We start from the raw sequence: 23,487 nt of genomic DNA, 5'->3' as shown, positions 1-23,487 counted from the left end.
TGCACGTGGCCAAGCTGTGTCGCCAGGTGGTTTCGGGAATCTTCAGTATCTTCTCTTGCAAATTTCCGCTAACGCCATCACACACCAGTGAGCAGACGATAAAGGGGTCGCCTAATTCACAAAGGCAGATCATATGGCGGAGTTACATGTAAATAGATACGAAATAACCTACCCCAGTTTCACATGTCCGGATGACAGGTCAGCCTGACTGACGCGTTTTTACAGCGGGCTCATTCCTATTTGGATACAGTGTGCAAGCAAGCCGCCGCAACCCTCCGTTTAATGTGCGCCCTGCTGCGCAGCGCGTTCGTTGCTCGTTAAAGCCACGCAACGAAGGTCGCTGCAGTCGTCGCTTCAACGCAGCGGGCGCCGCCATTTCTAGTTTATGCGTCCGTTTTATAGCACGAGAACGACGCTATTACGAGGCTACCGCTGGAAGGGGCAAAGCGGCGTGTACACGCGCAGCTATGTGAAAGGGGCAGCTACACAAACTCGCACAGCCAAGCCACGCAGGGAAAGACAAAAGCGTCCGAGACAGCGGCGTAGTTGGAGCCATCTGGTGCGATTCGCACGCAATTACGAAAACATCCAGCCCTCGCTCTTCATATGGGGACGCCTAGCTCGTTTGCCTCTTCGGGGCATGGCTGGCTTGCCCCGGCGCTCTCGTTCCTGCGCGTCCTTCTTTATTGTTTCTTTTTTTTTTTCACCACTAGCTACGGCCGCTCATTTCCTCTCGCTGTCCATATTCCATCGCCCGCCGTGGCCTCTGAAATACGCTCTCCAGATTGGAATCCATTAACTTCGGAAACCCAAGAGCGCCTCCCTTTTACCCTGCTCGCTTGCCCGTTTGTGAGCGTGTGCTCCGGCACCCTGCCAGGCAAACATTCGACGCCGCCGACGCTGGCGAGCTTGCGGAACGGGCGTGGCGCGCGTCTCCGGTGCTCATCGACGGCTTTCCCGCACTCCAAGATGGGAGAACTCTGTTTTGACAGACCCACTACGAGAAACAGTCTTCGAACGAGGACGTACTTAAATCGAATGATAAATTGCAATTTTTCTTCGGCGAGCGCATGGGCTTGACGAGGCGATACCTTACGAGCGCGGGGGATGCGTTTGATGTCGATTTGTGCCTGCCGCCGGCGGCAAAGTGTTGCGCCTTAAATTGGACCGAACGAAGCTGACGAATTCGAGCATGAATTTAAATGACCCAGCTATATTTAATCAAGGAAATCAATAAGTATATGTGCAGTTTGCGTATTTCTGGGCGACCTGCATTAGCTATTGCGGTGCTCTGGTACTGTACTTGTGTTGAGTTCTTAAAGCTAACTCTTAACGCGCGTTCCTGAAAATATGAAGATGCCCTGCAAGAGTCCACCATTGGCCGTGGCTTTTATTTGACTTTCGAGTCTCTCCTGCAACAGCTAGCCCTAGTAGTGATACATTATCAAAAAATAAAGAGAAGTTAAATTTGTCATTGCCATTTAGTCCTTAAGTAAAAGAACACAAATTCGGTCACGTTATATTAGATGGCTCCATTACAAGTCTTATTGCGATTTTTTTAACATCTCATGCCACTGAAAGCAAGCTGACCTCAGTCACCGACTGCAGTTTTGATGTGTATCTGGAGAATGCGCCGGCACAATCATTGTCCTCTCTCCTTTCTTTCTTTCTTTCTTTCTTTCTTTTATTAAATGTATTTCCTCTTCTCTTACGGGGTAGTTATCGTCAGAAAGCTGTCAACAATCACCAAACTAGACAAATAAACACATGAACGAACATTCACGTACTAAGTCTCAGTACTGCAATATAAATAAATGTTCCCGCAACAGAACAGTTCAAATAGCATAAATACAACACCGAAATGTACACACGCAACACATGAGTTCACACAGCATAAATGTTCACAAAACCATGTTCACACAGAAGATGTTGGACACGTGAATGCCGCACTCTAAATGCAACAAATACAAATGCGACATGAACACGAAGACACAATGAAAATGTGATTAAGGGTGCCTGTTAATAATAACAAAGCGAGCTATGACTATTGTATGACAGTATTTTTGTGATATTTTTCATTCCTGCAAAATTGTACTAAGGCGCGCGCATTGATGGTCTGAAGTTTTTCTATTGACTGTACCTCAATTTTTTTTTTTTAGCATAGTGGCCGTCTAGCCAAGCCATGTAGGTTTTTCTAGAGGTTCTTGCGGGGAGCATCGTGATTTTTACAGTGTAGAAGAAGGTGCTGTATGTCTTCTTCAGCCTCTTCACATGATCATGTAGCACTATCAGTTTTTCTTATCCTATGCAGGAAACTTTTAGTACAGGCAGTGCCTAGTCGAAGCCTATGAACTGTTGTTTCAACAGATCGACTAATTCTAAACTGAATATTGAATTCTATTCAAGGGTCTATTTATGTAATTGAGAGTTGTGCGCAACATTTATCAACCAAGTTTCCTAGTTTCCTAGTCTGTGCAATATACATCGCGCATCAATCGCCCCTAGAGGAAGCAGTGATAATTCATTCTCTTTATGTGCTGCACGTGCCGTGTGATCAGCTGTTACATTTACTAAGATTTCACATTGACTTGGAATCCACTGGAAAGTAATGTTGTGTCGTAGATCTTTTTTTTTTCTCGCTATGGCGTATGTCTTCTATATTTCGTATGTCAATGTACTGTTTGCTTTTCTTAAACTGATTTTATTTAAGCAGATCAATGAGGCTTGCGAGTCACTCAGGATTACCCAGTGAAGTGGTTCTGGCTGCTGACATATGTAACGTAAAGCAGAAAGTATTGCGTAAAGTTCTGTAGTTGTGGACGTTGTAAATTGCCAAAGCTTCTAAGGTCTTTTCTATTGATATGCAGATATATAAAACGCAGATCTGGAGCTTTGTTTCCAGTATGATCCATCGGTATGCATGTGAATGCGATCTCCGAACTTAGTGTAAAAATGTGGTAAAGGATTGCTTTATCGCAACTACGGGCATATCACATTTGCGACCTACTCCATGAATTGAAATGACAATTCCTTTATTTATTTATTTATTTATTTATTTATTTATTTATTTATTTATTTATTTATCTATTTATTTATTTATTGATTTATTCATTTATTTATTTATTTATTTTCATCCCTTAATACCCTTTCCTCTATGCTGCGTAGCAGACAGGATGGGCTGTCTGGTTGACCTCCCTAGCTTTCCTTCCCCTTTATCACTCTCTTGGTTATTCTTTAATTCTATGTGGCTCTTTCTTTTTTTGCGCTTCAACACTTCGAGGACTTTTATTTGAAATAAGATAAATGCGTATCTCGATGCGATCATGTAATGAAAGAGTAACATTTTTTTGCATAACAGCTGAAAATAGAGGTCATGTGCCCTATAGCGGTCACTCCTGGGAGCTGCCACGTAATTAGAACGCGCCAGGTTGATCTCCCTTCGTTTTGTAAAGTGATGCCTATTTGCGGAGAAATAATTTACTGTCTTTTCAACTTGAAGCCCTGTTTACATTGCTTTGCTGACCACTCGTTTAATTCGATTGTTTGTCCACGCAGGCTTTCTTTGATGCTTGAAGGCATCAAAGGAGGAAGACGAAGTGATTCTTTGATAGAACGCTTCTACGTTTGTCTCCACTTTTTCGCTTTGTTTTCCTGCATTTCTGGGAGCTGCCGCTCCCTCCTTGCGGCAATGGATGAAGAAATCTCCGAGGACTTTCCTGATGTGCAGCCGTCAGGTCGGCTAGCGTCCAGGAAACGTGGAAGTGCGTCAAGCGCTACAGACAGCGAGGCCACTGAGATATGTTCGGACAGCTATGACTCATCGGACGATGACTTCCAGGTCGTGATGAGTAGATCAGCGAAAAGAAGACTACTGCAGGCATCTTCGTCGCCAAGTGCTTCTACCGTGAAGAGTGCACCGCTGCGCTGGCCGCACACTGTGCTCTTCATGCCCGTGGACCCGGCGACCAATTTGCGGCTCCTCAACAGGCAGGTCCTCTCTTCCTTACTTGAGAGAATCGCACCAAATGAGATTAAAGACGTGCGAATAAACTCGCGGAAGAATGTCCTGGCAGTTGATGTTTTACATCGCAGCGCCCTACAACACCTACGTAATATAACTGATATCGACAATGTAAAGGTGCGATCAATGATCCCCACAGGCGGCGATGGTACTGCGGGCGTCATTTATGACGTCGACGTTGCCATTTCTAATGACGACTTGCCAACGTTGATAAAGCCAACGACAGAAGGCACTTTCATTACCAGGATTTCCAGATTGGGAAACACACGCTGTGTGAAGATTTTGTTTGAAGGAGACAGCCTTCCTTCCCACGTCAAAGTAGGACATGTCCGCCATCCAGTACGACCATTCGTACCGAAGCCCCTCCAGTGTTTCAAATGTTGCAAGATTGGCCACGTGAAGGGTGTCTGTGTGAACAACGTCGTGTGCCCGCGGTGCTCTGAGTCTCATTCAGAAGACGCCTGCAACGCACATGTTCTAAAATGCCCTAACTGCAGTGGTCCTCACAAGGCCTCATCAAAGGATTGCCCGCGGATGCGGACGGAATTCACCATTCTAAAACGAATGGTGCGGGACAATTCAACGCATCGAGAGGCTGCTACCGCTGTACGGCGACGTCGGCATCGACACAGAAAACGTTCGCGACATTCCGAAACTGCAGATAGGTACACGCCAGCTACCGTCAGAAGGACTGCCGCATCACCACACTGCGCCACCAAGACAGATACAAGGAAAGAAAACAAAGCGGGGAGGCTCGCCCGTTCTGAAGAATGGCCTGAGCTACCGAGCGCACATCTCCCTGCTAAGTTACCTCAAAATGCACCGACTTCCACGGCTTCTGCACCTGTTGAAGCGACGCTGATTGATGATCTCCAGGTCATCAACATTCTGCGGTCGCTCATGAATGCCATTCGCGTTATACTTACCAACATGAAGTCTTCGTCTGCGCAAAGCGCACTACAGGTGCTGGACACTTTGAGTCCAGTACTTGCAGCTCTTGGTTAAAATCATGGCTCTCCAGAAGCCGTCGTTTCGTGACGAAGTCCGAAACGCGTCGATATTTCAGTGGAACGCCAGAGGACTGAAGTCACGCATGTCGGACTTTCGACAGTTTGTGTTCACGAATAAGTTCCCAATCATCGTCATCTGCGAGCCCTTATCAGATAACATCAGACTGTCCGGGTATGAGTGTTTCATGTCAGCCACCCACGGAGAATGCAGCAAGATCATCGTATTCATGCGACGTGATCTTACGTATGTCCATCACCCAGTGTCGCCTGACCAAGAAAACCAATACGTATGTCTGACAGTAAAGAAAGGCAAGCTCACTTTCACATTAATTGGAGCCTACATATCGCCCTCAAGTCGGCTGGACTGCGAGAGATTACGGCGAATCACGACGGCGACTCCGCAGCCTTTGGTGATTACTGGAGATTTTAATGCCCACCACCATCTCTGGGGAAGTTCTAAGATAAACTCGAGAGGCAGAAAATTAGTGTCATTCGCCTCCGCACAAGAACTGTGCTTGTTAAATGATGGAAGCCCCACCTTCCTGCGTGGAACTGCCTACTGTAGCTGCCTGGACCTGACCTTTGTTTCACGCTCTTTCACTAGAAAGGTCAGGTGGTTTCCGGATATTGAAACGCGGGGAAGTGACCACCTACCCACTTATCTTAGGGTTGAAGGGTTGACGGACTCCAGGTTAGCCGGCGTCACACAATGTATCGACTGGCCAATGTTCAAGTCAATTGTCGAAGACGGCTATCGTGATGACTTGTCCTCTAGCCTAGAGGACATCATAAAAGGTGCCCTAGAGGTTGCGAAACATTCGCTTCTGAGAACGTATACACGCACCGAATACGACATCGAGCTAGAGAAGCTTCGTGCAATTCGTCGTCGTGCAGAGCGAAGATACAGGCGCACGAAGTCTGTACATGACTTGAGGTTGGCCAGAAGAACTCAAAAGAAGATTCAGCGTCGCATGGACAAACTCGCATCGCAAAGATGGAAATCATTCTGCGAATCTTTGGATCCACGCAAACCTTTGTCTCACATATGGAGAACTGTTCGTGGTCTCCGTGGAACCCCTCAGCAGCGCCACCCTTTTAAGTCTTTGGCCCTTCACCAACAATGCAGCGAGATTGACGTAGCGGAAGCTTTCTGCAGGAGGATTGCTGGCGAAACTAGTTCCGCTGGAACATCGACGCTCCACCACTCACCGGTTTCACGCGACCCCCGCATGGATAGTCCTTTCTCCATGGACGAGCTCGAAGCTGCACTGGCCTTGTGCAAGCGTTCATCTTCACCAGGACCCGACGGTATAACCTACCGTGCCCTATGTAATCTTGGCGAAGAGGCTCGAAAAGAGCTCCTGCTCTTGTTCAACAGCTCCTGGCAGACAGGTACGGTTCCGCAGGAATGGAAGACCAGTCGCCTAATTCCACTACTCAAGCCTGGCAAGTCGCCTGTAGACATCGCATCATACCGACCTATTGCGCTTGCCAGTTGCATCGGAAAACTAATGGAGAGGATGGTTCTAGCACGGCTAGAATGGTACCTCGAACATTACCAGGTATATCCAGATGCAGTGGCCGGCTTCAGGCGTGGCCGTTCTTCCATAGACAACGTTATCGACTTAGTGACGTACGTCGAGCACCAGAAGTCCTGCAAAAGATTATCTGCTGCCCTGTTTCTGGATGTTAAAGGAGCGTACGATAACGTAACGCACGAAGCGATTTTCAACGCGTTAGAGGCAGTAGGACTTGGCGGCAAAGTCTATCTCTGGATAAGTAGCTATCTACGTAAGAGATCCTTTTTCGTGCTTACCGAGGATGGCCCGACCTCACAGCATTACAGTAACCGTGGGGTGCCTCAGGGCGGAGTACTCAGCCCAACGCTCTTCAGTCTAACACTCATTGGACTCTCCGACATCCTGCCAGGCACCGTTAGGCTTTCCATCTATGCCGACGACATTTGCATTTGGACGTCGGCTGTGACGCGACTGCAGCTTCGCGCACGGCTTCAAAAGTCAGCCACTTTAACATCATCCTACCTTAGAGAACAAGGACTTCGTATATCATACGAAAAGTGCGCAGCGGTGGCATTTACCAGGAAATCAATGTCTCCATACATGATATCCGTCGACAGACACATGATCTCGTACAACACGAGTCACAGATTTTTGGGGGTGGTCCTTGATAAAAATCTCTCCTGGACCCCTCATGTGAATTATGTGAAAAAGCGCCTGACAGGAATTTGTCATATGTTTAAGTTCCTTGCAGGAAAGACCTGGGGAGTACCAATACACTCTATGCTGCAACTGTACAGGGTCCTCTTTATTGGATTCCTACGGTACAGTCTACCGGTCATGTCCAACACCTGCAGAACTAACCTGAATATAATTCAAAGCATCCAAGCCCAAGCCCTCAAGATATGTCTCGGTCTACCGCGGAGTGCGTCAACGACTGAGGTTATTGCAGTCGCTCAAGATTTCACTATTAAAACGCACATTATCATTGAAACAATGCGTGTGCACATACGACACTTTGCCCGGACCCCTACCCACCACCTAGCAAGTCTCCCAGTTGATAGGCCCCACACGACATTCAGTGCGACTGTCTTCGCGCACTGTGCCTCTTTCAGGTCAGGTTACACACCTGCGGCAAGGCCTTCCATTCCTCCATGGTGTACGCGCCGTACTCAAGTGAACCTTACAATCCCAGGCCTTCAGAAGAAGTCGGACTTGCCATCATCAGCGCTCAAGCAACTAACTTTACTTCTATTGTACGAGAAATACAGCGACTGCACACACGTCTACACTGATGGATCAACTACATCAACCAGTTCCGGCGGCGCTCTAGTTATACCAGCAATGAGAATTACCAAGCGGTTCAAGACTTCCCATGTCACTACGTCCACAGCTGCAGAGCTCGCGGCTCTCCGCGACGCGCTTCAAGTGATAAACGCTGAAAGTCCTAGAAAATGGGCCGTCTTCTGCGATTCAAGGCCGGCCTTGCAATGTGTGCAGTCGTTTCTCCGACATGGAACTCACGATCAGCTCACGTGCGAAATCGCGGAACTTGTTCATCACTTAATAGCAAAAGGACATGATATCTCTTTTCAGTGGATACCAGGTCATTGCGGTATCCTTGGAAATGATGACGCCGATAAGGCAGCTCGGACGTCAAACCAAGAAGACCGCTGCGTCCCCATTCCTCTCTCAAGGACCGACGCCGCGAGGCAACTTGGCATTCTAGCACGCACGATCTCCTTGGCAGAGTGGAACACCGCACATACAAGGCGCACAGGACTGCACAGACTAAACCCGTCACTTCAACTCAAACCTCCAACGGGTCTACACCGACGTGAAGCGTCTCTTCTGTGTCGGTTATGGCTTGGAGTTGCCTTCACGAATGCCTACTCAGCACTAATTGGAATGGCTAATACTCCTGCATGTGATGTTTGCGGATGCGAGGAGAACATTGACCACTTATTGTGCCATTGTCCACAATTTCAAGCACAAAGACAGTCTTTGTCCAACACATTGAGGCAACTAGACGATCGTCCTCTGAGTGAACAGACCATATTAGAGCACCGTCCCGACCGATCATCGGCTCAGAAGGCAGTGAAGGCACTTTTGTGTTTTCTCAGAACTTCTGGTTTGCTCGAGCGACTCTAACTGAAGTGCTGTCCGTACGCGTATCTACGCCTTCTCTCTCCCTTCTTTCTCTTCCCCTTCTCCCATCCCCCAGTGTAGGGTAGCCAACCAGACTATTGACTGGTTAACATCCCTGCCTTTCCTGAATTCTCCTCTCTCTCTCTCTCTCTTGAAGGCAAAAGGGAAACTTTAGTCCTTCAACCTGTCTATACCAATAGCTACATAAGCGCACAATTGAGTGTTTTTGTTATCTGCACAATTCGGAACTCTCTACACTTTTTGTGCGCTACATGCGGCGTAAAATATGGAGGAAGCGTAAGCTTCGCCTTTAAGAGTGGAACGCGACAGCATTCAAAGATCCCTGACTACTTTTCACGCTTCCCGGCAACTGCAGCTTATGTTTACCAAGAAACGCTGTCGGCAAACGCTATGCACGACGGTGAGCTTTCTGGTCGAAATCAGGCCTCTGGCGTGGGCCGCTATGCGGCGAAGGCGAGCGCCATCTGGGTGCGTTGCAAGAAACCGTGCGCGACGCTTCATGGCCTTTGAGATTTGCGCGCGCCATCATAGAGCGGCCATGCCGCTCTATGATGTGTTTGTGTTTTTAGTTTCCGCGTAACTGAATTATGTTTTCACGTATATTCAAACTACAGACAGACGCTATCGTGTTTGTATGTTGTGCGTAAGCCGTACCTTACGATTTTTCTGACGTATTTTCCTTGAGAAATTCAATTATTTCGGTAACTTCCTGGCGCTACATGGAGGGCTTGCGTATGCGTGGTTCGAAATTATTTTTGCCGGAACGGTGGTTGACGCCGGACGCGGGGCCCTTAACGCTGTCGCGTTAATATTGTCTGCATGTACCAAAATTATTGTATGCTACTAAAGGGTGTTGTTTTTTTTCTTTTTTTAGCTGCACCAAATTTTTTAAATATTGCCTATGGCAGATAGCACAATTCTAACCCTAGATCTAAATTACTCGATGAGGCAGTCATTACTTCTACGAGAAATCAAAATTTTCAATTCAATGAATAGGGTAATTACGCTGATTACATTTTTAATTTATTACTTCACCCCACATATTTCAATCTACGAATTATAGCCGCTGAGTTTGCACGGAGTATCCACGTGGAACGAATTCCGTGGTATTAATTTTCAAAGTGCCCAGCGAAATGCATTGGCGCTCCAGTTCTTTATGAAACGGCTGTTTTATGCATTGAAGCACAAAAGTAACTGGAACACCAATGCATTTCGACGGACATTTTGAAAATTAATATATCGGAACTGGCGATGTCCAGATAGTTCATTCCAAGGGGATACGCCGTGCGAACTCAGCGGCTAGAATTCGTAGATTGAAATATGTGGCGTAAAGTATTACTTAAAAAGTAAATTAGCTTAATTACGTTAATTATTCAAATGAACATTATGATTTCTCGTAGAAGTAATGGCCGCCTCATCGAGTAATATGAATATCAAGGGTCAGATTTGCGCTATTTGCCATAGGCAGTGTTAAAAAAAATTGGTGCAGCTAAAAATGAAACGCCCTGTAGAATGCTATGGTTGGATGTGATTTCGTCATTTTATAACCGACTCCAATTTAATCATCTGATACCTTTTTATAAAGTTCTTACATAAGCGCAGTTATCACATGCACATTTATTGCTGTGTTCAACCGGCATAGCATCGGAGTGCTGGCAAACAGTCTTTCCGCCGCTGAAAAATGTTAATGATGGCTTCGCCTGTTGCATTGGTGTGCAAGGAGAAGCACGCTTTCCGGTAGCATGCAGTTTCGAATATAAATGTCGTGCGGATCATTTCCGTTACTAAACAATACAATGAAACACGAAGCAATTGATGTTGGTTCTCTATTTCTGTAGCGTGTTGTGCGTTGTTAGACACTACAGGTATAACACTACGTCTTGCAGTGTTCAACCGTACGCTGTGGGCCTGTGCATTCAACGGCGCAGTCACTTAATTTCGCACTTAATCTCGGATTCCGCACTGGAGTCGAACCTCGTACGTATTATACGAACTTTGCGAAACTAAGCACACGAGTTCGTAATAGATGTCCTTGTCCCGTGCTGGTAAAGACGCACCCGCATTAAAATAGAAAGCAATGTGCCGTTCGGTCTCCTATTGGCAAGCATGCTAATCGTAGTTCACCTTCAAGAATGAAATATTATTCACAGAGTAATTGTGAATCACTGACAGTGCTCCCTGTGGGAAGTTAAAACGATAGTCTTAAAACAAAAAACTAAAAGCTATCGCTCTCTTCAAAAACTAGCATCCGTGTTTGTTGATGATGTAAAATGTAAGCGAGTGTACTAAATGCGATATCATTACGCGCTGGCCAAATCCCTTCGAGCAAATTTATGTGAAAGAAATCAGTGCAAAAAAAAAAACAGTTTTCCACAGAAGGGTTTCTCTCCGTATTTCGTCATTTATCAAGACCCGTTGTCTTGGGTACTGTACAGAGAGAGAGAGAGAGAGCAAATGATAAAGGAAAGATAGGAAGGTTAACCAGGACTGAGCCTGGTTGGCTACCCTACACTGGGGAAAGGGAAAAGGGGACGGAAAGATTAAAAGAAGAAAAGAAAGTCTATTGGCTATATCGTTCGGTCACTCAGTCCAGATCACAGACGCTGATTCAATCCAGTAGCCTTAGAGGTGTACAAGTATGTACACCTCTAACGAGGTATCTTTCGTAAATGTAATGGCGGTAGACGAGTTGTTCAACTCTCTGGCTGTTGATGAGAATGTTAAATCTCGATGAGATGGAACGTGTGCTTCTCTTTAGAGCCTCTCGCGTTTTAACTTACACACACCCTCGGCGAACCACGAAGAGCTATTTCTCTGTTTCGAAGTACTTTGCCAGCAATTCACGCTGCTGTGACAGTGAAGAAAAGTACCAAGTGTCAAATAAAGGTGTGAAAGGAAGTCTTCACCACTTTCGTGCGCCCTCTGTTCGGGAAAAAATCTGATCCCGTTGCTCCCGGGAAACTTCACCTCAGTTTTCACACTCCTCGCTTGCGCCTTGCACGCTCGCGCACGACTTTTCCCTAATGTATTCCCACTCCTGTGCCATGGTACTGAGCTTCCGAGACGTACAAAATAAAGGGAAGAAAAGGAGAAAGAAAACGAATAAATAAAAGGGAGAGGTAGAGAGAGTTTCGACTCCCACTGCCGCCACCGAACCAAGTTTCCTTCCCTTAATATGAGACTCCTTCCACGTATTTTCCTGTCCCCGCATAACGCGCCCATCCGCTGGCTGGCTCGCTCGCTGTAGACTGCGTGCCTTTGCTTCTCGCGCGCTCTCCTTGCCTTTCTCATCCTTGGCGCACGCGCGCGCCGGTCGCGCTTTCGTTTCTCATTTCTTTTGCGCGTGTGGTTCTAGCCGCCTTCGCGTGCTGGCTGTTTTGGCCGGTCCCTGTTCTGCATAGAGCTGTTCGGCTGAAAGTGCGCGCGAGGGAGGGTGCCGGGCGGAAGAGAGATCCTACGGCGTCTGTGCAGCGCGGAGCCCATTTCCCGCTGTTCGATCACTCGAGCGATCATTAATCATTCGCCCAGCCAGGGACGGAAAAGGAAAAAAGGAGAGAAAAAAAGGAGTGGAAAACTGGGAAAGCGGAGTGCATGCGTGTGGGTGTACTGCGCACAAACAAAGGGTGAAAGACTAAGAAAAAACAGAGAAAGACCACCGCCGACGACCGAAATGAGTGCGGACGAAAAGGAAAGAAAAAGCAAGAAGCGGGAGGCTGGCGTCGTCGGCGTTAGCGTCGGAAGCGTCAACACGGCCAGACGCACACACATTAAGCGTAAAGGAAGGGTGGTATGCCCGACTGAGGAAAGGGAGCGATTTGGAGCGACTAAACAGGAAAAAGGAAAATAAATTATAAAAAAAAGAGTGAAAGGTTCGCGACGAGGAATTCGCTTGCGCCTATTCTCCTTTTGTCCTGCTCTTTTAGTTTTGCGTTTTCCTTATGTGGCTCCTGGCTGCAGAAACGTCTTCCGTTCTCGTCTCTTGCGCCACGGAGACTTGTTTGGGCGCGTTGCGTCACCGACGGCTGTTTCTTGTTTGCTGATGCTGACAAAAGCACGAGAAAGGAAAACGATCGAAAACAAGCCGGGGAAGAGTAGAGTATACTGCTGTTGTTGGAGAAAGGCGGTGCTGGCGCTTAGAGGCGCGCGAATGTCGTTTAGCCTGAGGGGGTGTTTGGTTTTCAAGTTCATGACGTTTCGCCATATTTCCTTGCTCCGTTGGGCTTGTTGTCTTGCATACTCTATTAAATTGCGACACTCGAAATGTAGGTGCGGAAAGTCCCATTTGTGGGCACAAAATTCATTTTTCGGAGTTGCAGCAATAAAGGCTTAATATTATAGGTGTAATATTAGCGACAGCTCTACTTTGTGTGCAGCAAAGCTAAGGCAGCAGCAGGAAGAAATTCGAGAAATCATTTATGTACTTTGAGAAATGCTCGTTTAATGGCTACTTTTCAGGATGAAAGACTTGTTGTATTGCATAGCTTCGCAGCTGGTGGATTCCCGGCGCTTAATTATTGAAAGTGAGCTGTAGAGAGAAAGAAACAGAACGATAAGTAAGGATAGGTGCCCTACATTGCGGCTGAGAGAAGCGGGAAGAAAAGAAAAAAAAAGGAAAGAGGCTAAGAAGTCATGTACGAGCACACACAACAGCGTTTACTATACAATCAAAGGCAGTCGCAAAGCCCAGTCGCCTTCAACAGTGCAGGAGGATTCTAGAGGCTTTATCAGGTGACGACCGAGTCTATGGTCCTAATACTTTATCTTTTGTGAGCGCTCTGTCGTTCAATCGACTTAAAGCAGTACTCAGAGTACTCAGTACTCAGTGTTTTGTCATCAAAAGAAGGACTTTAGGTGTGGACGTCTACTAATGTCTCGACGTAATTGTGAAAGTTGCACATGTCTTCATCCATTATGCTAATGCGAAAACAATTATCGCTTGTAAAGGCGACGCCCTGCCGGAAGCGACGCAGCAACGTGGCGTCGCGTTAAGGTAGACTAGCCGGTAGTCGAATGCGCAATGAAGGGTCATGAGAGTTGCAGTCCGTCACTAGTAAGTACACTCTGCTTAATTCAGTTCATTTCGTTTCGTTTCATTTTATTACTTTAAAGGCCCCAATAAATGGACTGTTACATAAGAGGTGGCAAGAATAAAAATACATTGTCACAATAACAGGAAGGTTTTTACATTTTCGACGAAAGTCGATGGGCACATTATGACAGCAACGTCGTCAGGAAGGCCGTTCCAGTCTGCAGCTGTGCGAAGAAAAAAAGAATTTGAAAACGTAACAGTGCGTGAGCGCGGACGGGCAATTTGTAGCTGATGGCTGGTGCGGTGAGATATGTGTAGGGGGAAGGATATAAGGTGCGATGCGCAATGTTATAATGTTGAGTAACTAAAGAATGTACACGGAAACGCTTGAAGCTAGTGCGAAATGTATCAAAACGCGTTTAACACAATGTCGCCACGAAGAAAAGCAGGCCACAATAATTGTAATGCTAGTAGCATCTTGTCCTTAATATTTTTCCTCATTATGTCCACTCGCAATACGGCACAGGAGTAAAGTGAGTGGAGACGTGGACTCTTTCGTCATTGGTTATGCGTCCAGCGATGAAAGTTTGGTGGTCGGCTATAGTGGAAGACCATGCGGCGAAGATGGCGGGTACGATTCGTGGGAAGGCCCGAACAAGTTCAGATAATTCTGCTTCCAGAACTGTGCTGAGATAGAAAGGGCAGTGGTCTGGAGGCCTTTGTGAAAGCTCATCCATCGCGGATAGCTGATGTAACAGTGGTATTCACAAAAATGCTCCGGGGGTATCACTGCTGTGACCTTAAGAAGCCCTATAGGGACTTGCTATCTGTGATATCTTACAAGTGAGTTAGCCCTATCTGAAATCGCATCCATGAACAAGGATCTTGCAGCCCAAGTGCAGGCCGCACAATTTTTTTTCCGTGCTTACTGTACTCTCCTCGTTGCAATCGAACATCGCATTCATAGTTAAGTTGTCGAGGCGATGGAGCTGTTCATTCTGGAATACGCTTGTGCTAACTTGTGGAGGGCATCTAGCACGAGGCAGCATGCGCATGAGTTAGGAATATCTACCAGATGAGTAAGCAGAACGACAGAGCTCACACAGGTCGCATCTCAGAGATGACACCCACTCCCGTAGGTGATATAGAACTGCGTACAGATAAGGCGTGCCTTCGTTTCACGGCTGACAACTGTCGAGGTTTGCGGTGACTCGCAGTGCTGTGGAAACGGAGATGCTGTGCAGGGTTGTACAGTAAACAGCGGCAGTGTTAGCTGTGTGGTGGTGCGCCAATCTTTCAGCACGTGCTTTCACGCAAGCTCTCAAACTACAGCGGCCTCTGGCATGTGATGCACCGGGGCACACTGTTCCCGTGCTCCAGACGAATGTGACTGGGTCTGGGCACATGGTAAAAATCGTTTTCCTTTTCCACAGTCATTTTGATTAACTGCTACCTGCGTTTTGCGCTTCAGTGTGCGCGCCTGCTTGATTCTGTACGCGCAGTAAGGCGTCAAGGGACCATTAGTCCCGTGCAGTTACGCTGTTTCAGCTTTTCATTTTGATTCTGCCATTATTGACTAGATGCAAAAAAGGTCTCTTCGCTCGTTTCGAAAGACAGCCAAAGCCTCCGGGGGCTAAGCTTGCGTTAGACTGGGAAGGGTGCTCACGCATGCAGTGCCATCACCGGCGGGCCCCACTCGAAGGCCCTATAGGCCTGTGCCCTATAGCCTAGGAAAGAGGTCCTGGCGGCGAGATAAACTCGGCCGAGAGAGGGCGACACCTCCGCTGTCCCCCGTGATGAATGGGTTGATGGATGGCGCGCTCGACGGAGAAGCCGAACCGCCGCTGACTTGCTCAGTGTTGCCAGCAGCGACGATCAAGAGGTTTTCTCTTTCTGAAACGAAACGAACCTGACCCGAGAAAAGTGCAGATGCAAAGAACAAAAGCGCACCTCTATTGCGCCTGCATGCCTGCTAGCTGTGCGGGAGGGTGCGCCGTCAGGAGCGCTCAGGGAGATTATGACCTGAGAGCGAATACAGAGCGCGCATGCGCAAAGTTTTGTGTCCGGGTTTCGGTGAGCGGAGAGTCACTGAAGCACAGAGGGGGGTAAATGCACCGAATGAAGAAAATAAGTGTGCAGCTCGCCTTTTCGGATCCTTGCATGGCAATGAGATGATGCATTGCGGATTCCTGTCCCCTCTCTGTTTTCGTTTATGGACGGAATAAAATGAGAGCGAACTGTTCGAACAAGCGTCCGGGTGAAAGAAGCTTCGTTCGTGGGCACGTGACAGTGTGAACACACGTGAACCCACTATTTACTCAACAAAATTTGGCCTAGACAGCTATGAAACGGCAGTAAGGTGATTTTGTTTTTAGGGTCCGCTTTGCTGTCGCCTGTGCAGCGAAAGCCAGAGAAGAAGATATAAAGAATTGAAACCAGGACTGGATCCTGTTTGATACCCTACATAAGAGGAGGAGGAGAAAGGGGCGTCATAAAACCTAACAAAATTGCTAGGCTATATAGCGTATACGAAGCGCTGTCACATATAGTAAAGCGACCATCTCGAGGCCGTCTTACTGGCTACCGTGTACTCTAAATAAAAGACTCGAAGGATCTCCTTTGTATTTCAACTGTATACCACCCTTAATTGTATATCCTATATAGGATCACTTACGTTTCTCAAATAAATCTACCGCGAAAAAAACTTCTAGTCTCCTAGTCCTTGCAATGTAGCTAGCAGATTTTCTTTAATGCAATTTCAGCCTCCACTTAGCTTTTACTTGTCTTCGTTGGAGCACGCTCAGCGTTACGTACAAATAAAGCACTTTGACTCGAGTGCATTGGTGTAGCGTTTGCCCTCCGGCTATCAACGCAGTCGCTCCTAAGAAGAGCGTTAACAGCGTCGCTCGTAACTCGTCGGGTAACCAGATTGGGTGCACTAAAGCGAGCGTGGAGGAGCCACACGCGCCGCCACCGCGTCAAGCTCTCGGTATTGTGTGCTCGATATTGTGCGCCCGGAATCCGCGCGAGATGCGTATACCGAATTTCCTTTTGTCTTGGCGAGGCCGTCGACGCCAACGCATTTTTCTTCCAGATGCGCTCAGCTGGGTCTGGTACACGACACGCGCAAAGCGAGCGCTGATAGAAAACAAGGGTGAAGAGAGAGTGAGTGGAAAAAAAAAAAACGAAGACTGAGGCCTAACAGGGAGCCGAGAAAACAAAATCGTCTGCTCCTCCAAGCGTTCCGGAGTAAATTGCCCAAGCAGACGACGCAGCCTGGGCTTTCGCTAAAACAAAAGAAGGCCCCCCTCCCACCGTTTTGGGGAGCAAAAAGAACTTCTCGGCACGCTACACCCGCCACCCCTCGCTGGCGCGGCCGCTGTGTGCGGGGCATTAAGTCTTTCCTAACGATGACGCCGTCGAAATAGCAGAAGCGCGTGGATAACTGCGCGTTAAGCAGCTGCGGAAATGCACGCTGGCGGCGGCGGAGAGCGTGGCGGAAAGTGGAACAGCAAAAGCAAAAAAACGAAATAATAAAAAAAGGACGTGGAGGAGTCGGACGTAAGCGCATATAGGCCGCCGGTTTCGAGCTAATTGTTTTGTTTCCCCCGTAACACAATCGCTAATTGTGTTTTTAAGAAGGGTGCTGAGGGGAGGAGGAGGGGGGGCAGAGCAGAAGCGCCCCGGAAAGTCGCGGCAACGGCCGCGCTTGAATTGGAAAAGGAGAAACGAAGAAGAAGCAAACAGAATTGCGCGGGGCGTGCGCTCGAGCAAGATGAAGAACTGCAGCGTGCAGGGCATCGTCGTTTCAATACGCATGACGTAGCAGCTCGGTTAGTTTATTTATGTGCATATTCTTTTGTGCGCGTTTGCTTTGGGCCGATGTTTAGAGAGAGTACGAAGGCAGGCCTTCGGGCACGAACACGGTCATGCGTGAAGTGGTTGTTACCGCTTTTGATTGTTTTAGCTGTCCTCTCTAAATCGAATTAATAGTCCCTAATTGGGGCTCGTGGAAACGCTTGGTACAAAGGGGACTTTCTACTGCTGCTGCTGTTAAAAACGGACGACATTGTCGGACTACTAGCTGTTCGGCAAGCGCTTTGCCTTATGGTTATGCCTTTAATGTGGCGGTGCTACAGGGACAACGAAACAGCGGCATTGTATCGTTTCTGAATAGGTACGCGTGCCGAAGCTATAGCGTGACAATGACGCAGTGTACAGTAATGTAATACACACTAGACTGTTAAGGAGAGCTGTTACTGTAACTCCTGATCAGCTACGGTCTTCTGCAATCAGCAACTCTATATTATAATGTCGCACCAATTAATGAATGGTATCAGCACAATACTGAATAGTTGGCGTCAAGCACTGGCATTTCAGTACGTTCCCAACTACGGCAATGGACTTGGACACGTGCAAACTTAAGATTGCGACGCCTGCCCAGCTTCCGACGTTCTGAAAGCGTGCAAATTCAAGACATTTCCAACTCGTTTGGAATGTGCGGAGTCATTAATTCTAAAAGAAGCCCCAACGCAAGCACCAACGACGGCTCTAATCACAAGCAATGTAGCTTTCAGGATTCAAACTCAGAATACACATTTCATGAAGTTTAGACACCGGATGGTTACCGCCCTTTGGTAATCCCCACCCGTTCACAACAGCGCCATCTCATTTCTTCAAGTTAACCATCGCGAGAGCTATGGCTTCAGGTTTTCGGGAGAGCACATGCTTGTCTACAAGCCGTTCTCTCGGACGACCAAAATGGGCGTCCGCTCTGCTTGAGATACCTGCCTGCGCTTCTGGCTGGGGAAACGTTCACGCGGAACCGCTATGAATTTGGGTTTATACGACGCATCTCTGTGTAAACGGTTTCAATGGCTCTCGGTCCCAGGTCTCGATGGCCGGCAGATTTTCTCGCACCAACTGTGAATCACTGCTGCTCACCCCGCTCCCTCCCCTAATGGGACGGCACGCACGCATACGTGGCGAATGCTGCGCCGGGAAGGATTTTTTCGCGCCAAAACTCGCCGAATCGGCGCCGCAGAACGGGCGTGTTTGTAACGACGCTGAGATTGGAAAGCGATCCCCCGCGCTTTTCGCGCCATATAGCCCGCGCGCCCACATCGCCTGCGAAGAAATCGCGCGCGCTCCACACGAACCACTCTTCAAAACGACTGGCGCTGCCAGCATCGACGACGGTGCGCGGCTCTTACCTGCAGGTTTAATGGCACTCGCCGTTGGATTAAGAGAGCCGCCATGTTTCTGACGGCTAATTACGAGAAATGCATCGTTCGGGTTCACCGGGAGTCTCCCGCTTTCTGCAAAACAGCTCGCTGACTGCTGGCGGCGGCTTCGCTTCGAAAGTGGTTTAAAAAGCGCGGGTTCTTTTGCGGTGAACTGCCGGCGTTTCGCGGCATTTTTTTCCCCCGCCCCCTCCGTCGACATCGTAAAGAGTGCCTGGCGTGGTCAGTGGCCAGTGAAAGACGCATTTTTCACGTTTTACTCGCGGTCCCCATACGCGAACACGTCGTTGTATTTATAAACTCATTACGGGCAGTCTGCTCAAAATGCCTTTATTCTCCAAATGATGTGGTGTGCCATGTTTTGCACTTGCTAGCGGTATTCCGTTTCTTTTTTTTTTTTCTATCCTTAATTACTGTCTGCTGCGCGTATTCCGTGCATCCGAAATTGCTCAGAACGAAAAAGTTTCGGAGGAAACAAATTACCCATGGCTACCGAGGTATCCGCTTTATCTAGATATGAAATTTACAGTTTTGGTACTTGTTCAGAATCTGAAGGTTTATCATCATGGCGCCTCAGAATGAGTAAGATGCTTGCAATATTCTACAGTTATTGTTCAACAAAAAATTTATGAAAGCAGGAAAATTCGGGGGGCTAGGAGCATCCCCTGCATTCAGTATTCGCTCTATGTTGACTTGCTCTTTTAGTCGCAGCGGATTTCATCAAAGTAATTGCGCAGCAGCCGCACATATCAATACAATAATCTGCTTGCATAGCCCCGTGCTATCTACCCCATGACGAACACCTCATCGGGCTGTTCAACACCCTACCGTGTTCTGTGTACTGCTGTTCCTGAACACAATAGAGCTCAGTGACTGATTGTATAGTCTATCTGTGTGTACCTCCGTATGGACGCGCCCTACGTATTTCTTTCTTTCTTTCTGTCTTTCTTCCTTTCTTTCTTTCTTTCTTTCTTTCTTTCTTTCTTTCTTTCTTTCTTTCTTTCTTTCTTTCTTTCTTTCTTTCTTTCTTTCTTTCTTTCTTTCTTTCTTTAGATCTCTTGACCTCATTCCGCCTGCGTTGCAAACTGGATGTGCTTCTGGCTGTCCTCTCTCGTTGAGCTCTCCGGCTCTTCTTCCCTTCTCTCACTCTATCTCTTATTTGTGGTATAACCACTTGATTAGAAATCTGAATGCTTTCACTGACAGAGCGATGTTATATTACCCGAACTAACCCGTCTCTCTCTGTTTGTTTTATCCCCTTTCCCTGCAGCCGAGTCCACGACGCCCATCGGCTAGACCGAGGTCACCTTTGCCTCCCCCTGCGCGCGTCATCTCTTTTCCCTTCTCGCATCTCTCCGAGACCTGCAGTCCCCGAACCCGCCCTGACCGGAGCCCGGTCAAGTCCCGCGAACTCCCACACGCAGCCAGCGAGAGGGCGCCACCGGAACACTCGAGCTGTGTGCGGTGACTGCGCTTAACAGGCCGTTCACATAGCTCTGCGGTGCCGCGTGTGCTTCGGGAACGTGCGTCGACGAACGAACGCTGCGTCAACGTTTGCGGTCACCCTGTCCACCTCAGGCTGGCTTAATGAACGAGCAGCGCCGTGGTGCGGCGGTGGTCCTTGCGTGTACATACAGTGCCACCACGTCACTACTCGGAGCTACCCTGTGTGTTGTCTCCCCTGGTCGAGTCATGAACTGTTTTATTCCCTGGCACTGCGTTTTTGTCATGCTTCATTTTTTTCTTTATTATTGAGCCTCTTTCTTCTTTTTTTTAACGGATTTCTCGATCATGCCGTTTCTGCAAACCTCCACTGCAGGTGATCTCTCGTGACAGTTTCTCTTTAAGCACTTGGTCATAAGGGTTATTTAATTCAGGCTAGCCCCTCACTGTGCAAGGAGCACGCACGTGTATCGGTTCTGCAATATCTATTCTGAAGTTCGTATGACTACTCACAGAGGGCGCGACAGCTTGCAAACTAGGAAAATTTTCGACAAATCGTGCCGGTACTGCAAAGTGGAGCTTACGAAAGGTTTTGCAAAAGTCACATACATAAAAAAAAACCTTCTCTTCATCTTCTTCACTCATCGAGTCGACGAAATGACAGCTCCACGCCCTCCTTGACACATAACTTTTTGTTGTATTCAACCTTGTCATTCATATGTGGACACCATATATCTCACTTCTGACTTTGGCTCTATGGTGTTTCGTCCTTCGCCTTTCAAAAGCGCTTGCGTTCCGCGTTATTTATGTTTGGTGTTAACCGATATATTGAAAGAGAAAGCGTTGTCACACTGTTTATGAAGTTTTCGCGTGTGTGTTTATGTGCGTGCGCGAGTGTTGTGCGGTGTGCCCGGTTGAGAAGAAAAAGAATTGTACGCTATCATCTCCTCCTCGTCGTTTTCAGATCAGGCAGGAGGTGCCGGTTTTACGAATCGAACGACTGAGTGTGTGTTCTTCCCCCTCCCAACTTCCTTCCCTTTCTTTTTGTTTTTCGTGGATGCGCTGGTGTCGGAAGATCCGGCTCACCCGTGTGTCCGACTCATGCGCGTTTGTAAACAGAAGGAAACTAAGACCCCTTACGAAACCTCGAAGTCTGTTGGTAGATAAACGACAGGCAATGAAATACATAAATCGTTGCGGTACCGCAGACCTGCTTTCGCGGAGCTCGAGCCAGTTCTCACTGTTTCACCAGAGCAAAGCCGCCACGCCCACCCCCGGTGTCATCGCTTTTTTTTAATTTTTTGCGGAGTAGAGCGCAATTGTACGACACCGTACGTAATGCGACAAGCTAGCGTTACTGAGGACTTGTACATTCTGCTCATGTTGACGTGTTCGAGGAACTGTGTGATTACGTCGCGTGGAACACTGTTGTTGTAGCGGCTTACCTAGTTGTGTTCAACTGTGTGAACAGCACCCACGTTCTTTTTTTTTCATATCTGAGCAAATGTGATGCTTTTATGGACATGTCTGTGGGCCGGTGTACACTTTCCTTACTTCTTTTGAAACTTTCTTCGCGGTAAAATCCACGCTTGCTCAAAGAACCCAGAAGCAGCTCTTTCGACGCACTTGTATGACATCAGGAGTGCACGGCAATTCCTGCAACCATAACAACGCTACAAGCGTCATTTTAAGTACGTCGCTTCTCTTCTCTTTCTTTTTTGGTAAAGCAGGCTGAACATCGCGCGGTAAATATGTAAAGGCCTTAATGGAGCACTCCAGCCCAAGTTCGTCAGACCGACGGCTGCCAGCTTTCGTTGGCGGCAAGATTACCATACAACGCTTCACATAATACGAAAGTAAATTTCAGAGTCTCGAAATAGAAAAAAAAAGTGTATGTATACGGAGCGAATAAAAAGAGCACCATATTTTCCGCCATATAAGCCAAAAAGCCCCTAAACTCCTACGTTAGCTACGTGAAGCGAATTTGGCGGCTCGATAATTCGAAGCGAAACCTCGCATTACACATGTGCTGTATTTCACGGTTACGTTTACACATCACACGTGCACAAAGGCACAAAAGCTGACACTCTCGAAGATATATTTTATCCAGATCTGCATGTGTTGCGCAAACGAAGGCAAAGGAGCGAGTACTGTGGCGCCACCTAGTGAGCTTAGCTGACACTGGAACGACGTTTCGGATTTCCGCGAGAGAACCTTCACACTTCGATCGGTTTCAAAAACGTTGCGCCATCTATCGCTATCAGGGTTCAACACGGGCAATTGACGTTTGCTTTTGTGCGTCTGTCGATTGCACGCCCTGAGCAGTTTCTGAAGTGTGGAAGTGCCGTGAAACGACACTTGATTTTGCATGCAAGCCGATTACTGGTCCTATCAGCTCTAAACCCAGACATTAAAAGGCTCCATCATTAATTTTATTTATTGTTCTCTCTTTTTAATCAATAATGTGCAAGAAGTGTTAGGCAGTTCATCGCTTGCTACTGCGTTTGTCTGATGCCAGTTATGGTCGGCAATTATTGAATGACTTTTTTTTATGCTAATCGTAAGTTCAAATGAAGTGCGTTGCCTACTATAACTTCATATCTCCATTTGCTGTTTGATTCAAGGTTATGTTGCCGCCTATGCTTGCTCTGACCCGACCATAAGGTAAACGTATGCGCGTCGTACATGAATCTCTACTGCCATAGCTTCATTAACGCAAAATGCCCACACCGAGGTAAAACGGTTGAAGGAAATATGTCTTAACTGGTCTGTGTCTCTGTGATTGCTACACATTTATCCAAATGGAAGCAGCTTTCAGTATTTTTAAAACTCTTGGACTTGACGTCGCGTCTAGCGCTTCAAGAGACGATTGCGTTTTGTGACCTGCGGTGCACTGAGTGCGAGAAATCATCAATTGGCGTTCGGAACGCACAGCAAATCGAACTTATTGTGTTCTTCTTCTCCCACGCCTTCTGAATACATGTTCTTTAGCATACTTGTCGTTGTTGACAATTATTATCGCTATTATTCATTACAAGCCGTCATCGACAATTCC

The 23,487-nt window shown here is 47.5% G+C and overlaps 1 protein-coding gene across 1 annotated transcript in view; it reads left to right on the top strand.

Annotated features, from left to right (window-relative positions):
- Nucleotides 1–22,397, top strand: part of LOC142579052 (dachshund homolog 1-like) — a 252,665-nt gene extending 230,268 nt beyond the window's left edge. Inside the window, exon 12 of the mRNA XM_075688875.1 lies at nucleotides 20,260–22,397. Coding sequence (XP_075544990.1) covers nucleotides 20,260–20,285 — 26 coding nt within the window. The 3' untranslated portion in view covers nucleotides 20,286–22,397. The remainder of the gene's footprint in view (nucleotides 1–20,259) is intronic.
- Nucleotides 22,398–23,487: the final 1,090 nt, after the last annotated feature.

The sequence above is a fragment of the Dermacentor variabilis genome, chromosome 4, assembly GCF_050947875.1.
Source record: "Dermacentor variabilis isolate Ectoservices chromosome 4, ASM5094787v1, whole genome shotgun sequence".
NCBI classification, from domain to species: domain Eukaryota; kingdom Metazoa; phylum Arthropoda; class Arachnida; order Ixodida; family Ixodidae; genus Dermacentor; species Dermacentor variabilis.
This window is presented reverse-complemented; position numbering and strand designations above follow the sequence as displayed.